The sequence below is a fragment of the Pezoporus wallicus genome, unplaced genomic scaffold (assembly GCF_028554395.1).
Source record: "Pezoporus wallicus isolate ANWC-B61680 ecotype Strahan unplaced genomic scaffold, APGP_CSIRO_Pwel_v1 contig_5069, whole genome shotgun sequence".
NCBI lineage: Eukaryota > Metazoa > Chordata > Aves > Psittaciformes > Psittacidae > Pezoporus > Pezoporus wallicus.
In genome coordinates, this window is record NW_026642361.1 from 7,772,087 (window position 1) to 7,778,086 (window position 6,000).

General features: G+C 41.5%; 1 protein-coding gene across 1 annotated transcript in view; it reads right to left on the minus strand.

Moving 5' to 3' along the window:
• The window catches only part of MYRFL (myelin regulatory factor like), a 37,209-nt gene extending 33,080 nt beyond the window's left edge, over positions 1-4,129 (minus strand). The window contains exons 1-2 of the mRNA XM_057429356.1: positions 4,096-4,129; positions 2,991-3,081 (exon numbers count right to left, since the gene is read on the minus strand). Coding sequence (XP_057285339.1) covers positions 2,991-3,081; positions 4,096-4,129 — 125 coding nt within the window. The remainder of the gene's footprint in view (positions 1-2,990; positions 3,082-4,095) is intronic.
• Positions 4,130-6,000: the final 1,871 nt, after the last annotated feature.

Consider the following 6,000-nt stretch of genomic DNA (forward strand, 5'->3'; position numbering starts at 1 on the left):
CAGCTTTCTTCTGATTTTCAGGTAGGAATTGAGAGTTTCCTTGTGTGCAGCTGACACCGAGAGATTTGCTCTCAACATGTCTCTAACAGATAGCCCCTTCAGATGTATGAGGGTTTGAAAAAAGGTTCTTGATTATTTAATGTTTGGTACCTAGCTTGATTATATTGTATCATATCTCCCTGTGATGCTTTCACATTTACAGTCTTTCTCCTATTAGACATTGTGTGAAGGATTACTCTCTTACAGTGAGACCTGGAATTACACCACAGTTTGAACTAGGCCAAGCCCTTCATCAAGCTCACCACAACACACAGATGTTCCCACACCACATAGCAAAAACACTGAATTCCTTCTGCACTGAAAATAGGAACATCCTAAGTCAATACCAGACCGGTACAGAGAGACAATGCTTCTGTCTCCAGTCAGTTGACAGCACAGGTCTCTCACAACTACTTTAAGCTCTCCAGCCCATGATGGTGCTTTCAAAGCAGTTTAGGAAGAGAAAATCCTAATCTCTGCCATTTAAAGAAACTACAGAGGGTTACTCTGTTACAGTAGGAATAGATGGATGTTCAAGAAATGGACTTTTAACCCTTTCAGGTATTCCTATGAATTGTAGGCTCAAACACTACTCTGTAGCACTACCTGAAAAACAATGGTTTAAGTTTAGTATGTTAGGCTAAAAATGCTGGGGCAGAGAAAGAATGACAGACATGTAGTGGGGCACACCTCCTTTACTAAGGGCCAGTGTTTTGGCAGAAGTTGAATAAAATAAAACTGCTTATAGGGGCATCCATCATATTCAGAAAGCAGATGTGTTCCCACATACACAGCAGATATTTTAAGCATCAAAGGAAAATGTCCATCACCTGATTTTCATTCTAGTGTTTCTACTTCCGGTTTTGTATTGCTGAGTTTGGATGCAATGTGAGAACAGTCTCATTTTTGCTCACAGTCTGTTACTCTTGACACGTCTTTATGTATTTCATAACGGTATCACTACTGGTTTTCTAACAAGTGCCATCCACAACCCTGCATTTTGGATTAGCTTCAGGTACACGATTACTCCTAAAAATAGGTTTAAAAATTCTATGTTAGAATAATCTTTAATTTCCTTCAAAGCAAATTTTATGATGCTTTTAAATGCCTACTGTGTCTACTGCTCTAAACATTGTTTGCAACTTTGAATAAAGTAGGAAGTTAGTAAACATTTTTATTACTATTTATTTATTTATTCATTTTCCTGTGGGATACTTGATCTGCAGCTACTGATTCCAAATGCGCTTTGTAAAATTTAAAAAGATACATCCATCAAAGTTTAAAACTTCCCTTCTGCACGTTCAGTTCACGTTCCTGGTTTCAAACACTGCCTTCGGTACTCAATTTGTGCTTGAGGTTAGAGTAATTTAGTAGAATACAGAGACAGGCACTTTCTAGGAGAAAGATAGTATTCAGAAGTACAGAGGTAGTAGGGATATGTGTCCAGGTTAGAACTTTACTGAAACTGGCATTGTGCTTTTTGAGGTAAAAATATTCTGCAGTTTAAATGAGTCCCCATTACAGACATAGCGTAACAATCAAATACCTCCTTAGGAAAGGCCACGGCCACCCTTTTTCTCCCTTCAACACTCAAGATTAAACTATAGCAGTAGGAACAGATGAGGAAATCTGATGAGAAACAGATGAGGTGCTAGAGAGAGAGAGAGAATATGGTGAGAGAGATATATATATGGAAGCTTTTAATATTTTTCTCCTTTGACACGTTTTGGCAAGTTCCTTTATGAGATTGTATTCTCTCTATGCACAAAGTCTGCAATACAGACAAATGCTTCATAGTTTTACTTTTATAGATCTAATGATTCAGTAAATGTTCTTCTAAATGCCATAATTAATGAAGAGTAACTGTGGCATCAGTTTAAAGCCTCCAAACCCGTACCAGCGGCACAGATTTTCTTGCATGTAAATACTTTGTAGCACTGCAACTGTAATAGCAAACATAGTTAGGCTACATAGTAGCATATATATAGACCTTTTATATATCTGCTGTTTCATGCATAGAAGTGAAAAAATAAGATTTTAAAGCTGTCATACAGGAATTCAGTAATCTGTTTAACCTGAAATAAATTTAGCCACCAAAAATAAAGGTTATGTCTATTTATATACAACAACCTCTCCATTTTCCTTTACTTTTATAGCGTGGGCAGAGGGAGAATCAACTCATTCATGATTTAGAGCATGTAAAAGCCTACTTAGCCCACTATGAGTAAATATGTGTGCTGCTGAGTGTGCCTGGAATCAAAAATCCCCTGTTCCATTATTTTTAAAACATCACCTCTTGCTCTGCTTCTTGGCAAGTGCAAGTGTCACCCTGTTAATATTTTGCATCAAACAAGAGTCATCTGACAGTTGCCTAGGTGAAAGATTTGGGGCTGAAGCCTTTGACAGATCTGTGCTGCATGACTTCCCACCCTTGGCTAAAAGACCCTTTGCATTATGTATCCTTTGTACCTCTTAAAGTCAGCCTCAGAAGAGAGTAACGGGTAGTTTCTCTGTTCTAAATGGAGCATTAGGATGAAAACAGTAGCCTGCTCCCCTCAGACGGGGAGGTTTCTGTCATTCTCTCAATTTATTATACATTAGTCTCACATCACTTATTCTGTACATAAACGCTTAAAGGAATGTTAACATAACAACTCTGCATTTACTGTCGTAATTAGTGTAATGGTTGTGAATTATCTCAGATTTCATTATCATTCATTCTGTTGAACAAGATGACCGTATTTCCATCACTGTCTGTAATTCAGTTTTCCAAGTCTTCTTACACAGCTTCAAGTGACAATATCAAGAGAGCCACAGACCACTTGAAACTCAGATTTCAGGTCTGTTGTGTTCAGATTTTAGGTCTGTTGTGTTCAGATTTTATCATGGCACTAATGAAAACAGTTTAGGAGATGTCACTAAGGAGAAGTAGCTCTTGCTGTAATACTTACGAAGTTCCAAACTCTACGTCACTACCGATGAATTCTTCCAGCATACTTGTATCCACCATGGGATTCTCCAAGGCTCCATGGACATCTTGTCCTAAAATTAAAAGCATCAAAAAGAAATTATGAGAAAGGAATTCAGGGGGATTAAGCTGCCCACTCTTCGACACAAATGAAAACCAAATCCATCCCATCTTGTGTACAACACATGGGTTTATTTATTCTAGGAGAAGGGATATTGGGAAATGAAGAGTAAATGAGGGTGTGCAGGGGAAGCTGAAGATGACAGAGCAGCACCAGGCAAACACTCATTCATGCATGGCTTTAAGGCTTCAGGGAATTCCCGCAGCAAGAGCCTGCCACTGGAAAAGGTGGGTTTGAATCTCACATCATCCCGTTACACTGGGCTCAGAGCAGGTGACTGAGGCAAATCCCAGGCATTGTCGCACACTTCCTGCATTAGTACTACGAGTGAGGTGCTGAAATAGTTTAAAAATCCACCATCCTGCTCTTGAAGAAAGCACAAACAAAGCCTTAGAAACATTTGATTGGTGGCTTCCTTTTATTCTCCCAGAAAGAACAGCCCACTGATGTGTTAAAGGTATTAATGAATAGAAAGGTTCCGTACTTTGCCCTTTGTTGCTTGGTAACCCAAGGCTATAAACAGATTTATGATTATAAAGTCTCTGGAATTCATGATAACTTCTGCAGAAAGTCAGCCGGAACTCTCTGAAACACCAAACCAGACAGAACTGCTTTGCAGGCTCCCACCCCTCTCACCAGCCTGCCATAAACAAGGGAGCGAACAGCCAGAAACCAAACCAGATAAGGACCAAGAAGTTCCTGCTCTCCCTGGAAGGCACCAGCACTGCAGGCGGCACTGTCCTGCAGCTGCAAAAGATGAAATGGACTGGCCTGGGCATTCAGAGTGGCAGAGCTGGGCCCAAAGTGTCTGACAACAACAGAGCAGGGCAGGAGAACACAAAAGGTTAATCACCATCACCCTGCACAGGAGCTGAAACTGCCCTTGGTGATTTTTCTAGTGTCAGATGTGTGCGTGGTAGGAAGTCATACCATAAAATTTCTTGTGTTCTTCTCCTGATGTCTCTACCTGACATGGCTCCTCCTTGATTCGGTGTAGACATGACTTAACTGCAAGCAGCATCTAAAGATCTACTTCCACCACCTTGCACAGGAATTTCCTTGTGTGCCAATACATAAATTCATGTTGCTAATAGACATCTCCTGAATTGCTGTGTGATCACAGACTAATCTGAGCATCATTTGTTTATTGCTGCTACAGACTTAGTTTCAGCTGCCTTTCACTGTGAGATAGCAACTAATAGTTGTTTTACCAGATATGCTACTGCACACCCTGGCATCCTAATACACTGGCGCTGTATGCAAACATGTCCTCTGCATACCAGATTTAATAGGTGCAGTATATTTACTTGCCTCAGCAAAATTGTAACAGGGAAGTCTTGAAGCAGTAGCAAAGCACTTTCAAGATGATTTTGCAGAGTACAAAGAAGGCTGGCTTTCCTTAGCAGCCTTCCTCAAACTTGTTGGAATCAAATCTTTTTATTCTTCATGTCTGAATTTAGGATATTCTCCCTTGAACCTCAAACATTTCTCCTTTTGCTAAGGTAGTACACAGGAAAATTATTCGACACCTTATTTTACCCACCTGTTCCTCCTGCTCAAAGTGCCCAGCCCTCACACAGGATGATATAATTGTTACTAACATGAGGTCAGAGGTCAGATACAAAGTGGTTTTCCTGTACCACAAACCCCAAGAATTCCTTATTTTGATCAAAGTCAGACACAAGCAAATCAAACAAGGGCAGGGCCTTTAAATACGGGCATCCCACAGTCCAGAGGTTAGTACATCAACATGTACCATTCCCTCTGCATCTCTCCACTTCACATAAACAGTTAAATGGGTAGGAAAGAATGAGTAATCTTGCGCTGGGAGAGGAAGGAAACAAACCAACAAGAAGACAGGCTACCGCTGATAAAAGTTTAGGATACAGAGCCAGCATATTTGGGTGCCGTGTAGAACTTTCTTTTCTTTCTCAAAAATAAAGGTCAGTGGCACCATGTGCTTGCATTGGCACCTATTTCAGTGGAGGAGGAGCTGTTGGATCACATGCACATTTATTTAAAATGGTAGCATCCATTTCACAGGCATTTGATAACAGTGAGTACTTCATAGATATGGGTGGTCACAAGGCAGTCTATTACCTGGGTATCAGGTGGCTGCAAGAGCAGAGACCTGTATGTACAAGCCCTGCTGAGAGGCCACTGTGATCACACAGCTTCCTGCTCAGACTGGCTAAGAGCTGCCGGAGCACATGCAGAGTCAGCAGCCTTTGTTATCAGCTTGCACCCAGGGACCTCTACTCCCAGTCCACACTTCACACTACAACGTGCCCAGACATCTCTGGGAAGTCTGCACTGGATGACATGAGCACCTTCAGTGTCACTGAACAGAGGATTGCAGCCACCCGAGAAACTGATGAAGATGAAAGGCCATGACAGTGCTGCAGCTGGAGTTTCATCCACAGTTGTTTGCAAAATGGAGCCTGCAGTCACAGGCAGTGTTTAATTGTATTTTCCCCATTTCTTCATAAGCTTGATACTCCATTGTTCAGCCCCTTCAATCTTAAGTCTAAAACCTGTTAGTTCTACCACTGTTTTTTCTTTCCACTGTCCATTCAATTGCCTGTCCCTATTCCCAGCCCCAGGTGCCCAGGAGTAGTGAGAACTCCAGGCTCCCCATCTGGCAGTTGCTTGCTTCATGTATTGCTCTTTGGCACACATCCCCTCCTTTCCTGTGGCCATGAGGCTCTCATCACCTGGCTCTTGAGCTTCACTCCCCAGTCCTACAGCCAACAGCCTCTATCCCAGAAGAGCCTGCCTTGCTTAATTCTCCCAAAAGCTTCCATGTAGTGCCTTACATATGTCTGCATTTAAATCAGTCACCTCCTTGTCAGTAATACCCGATACGAAGTGA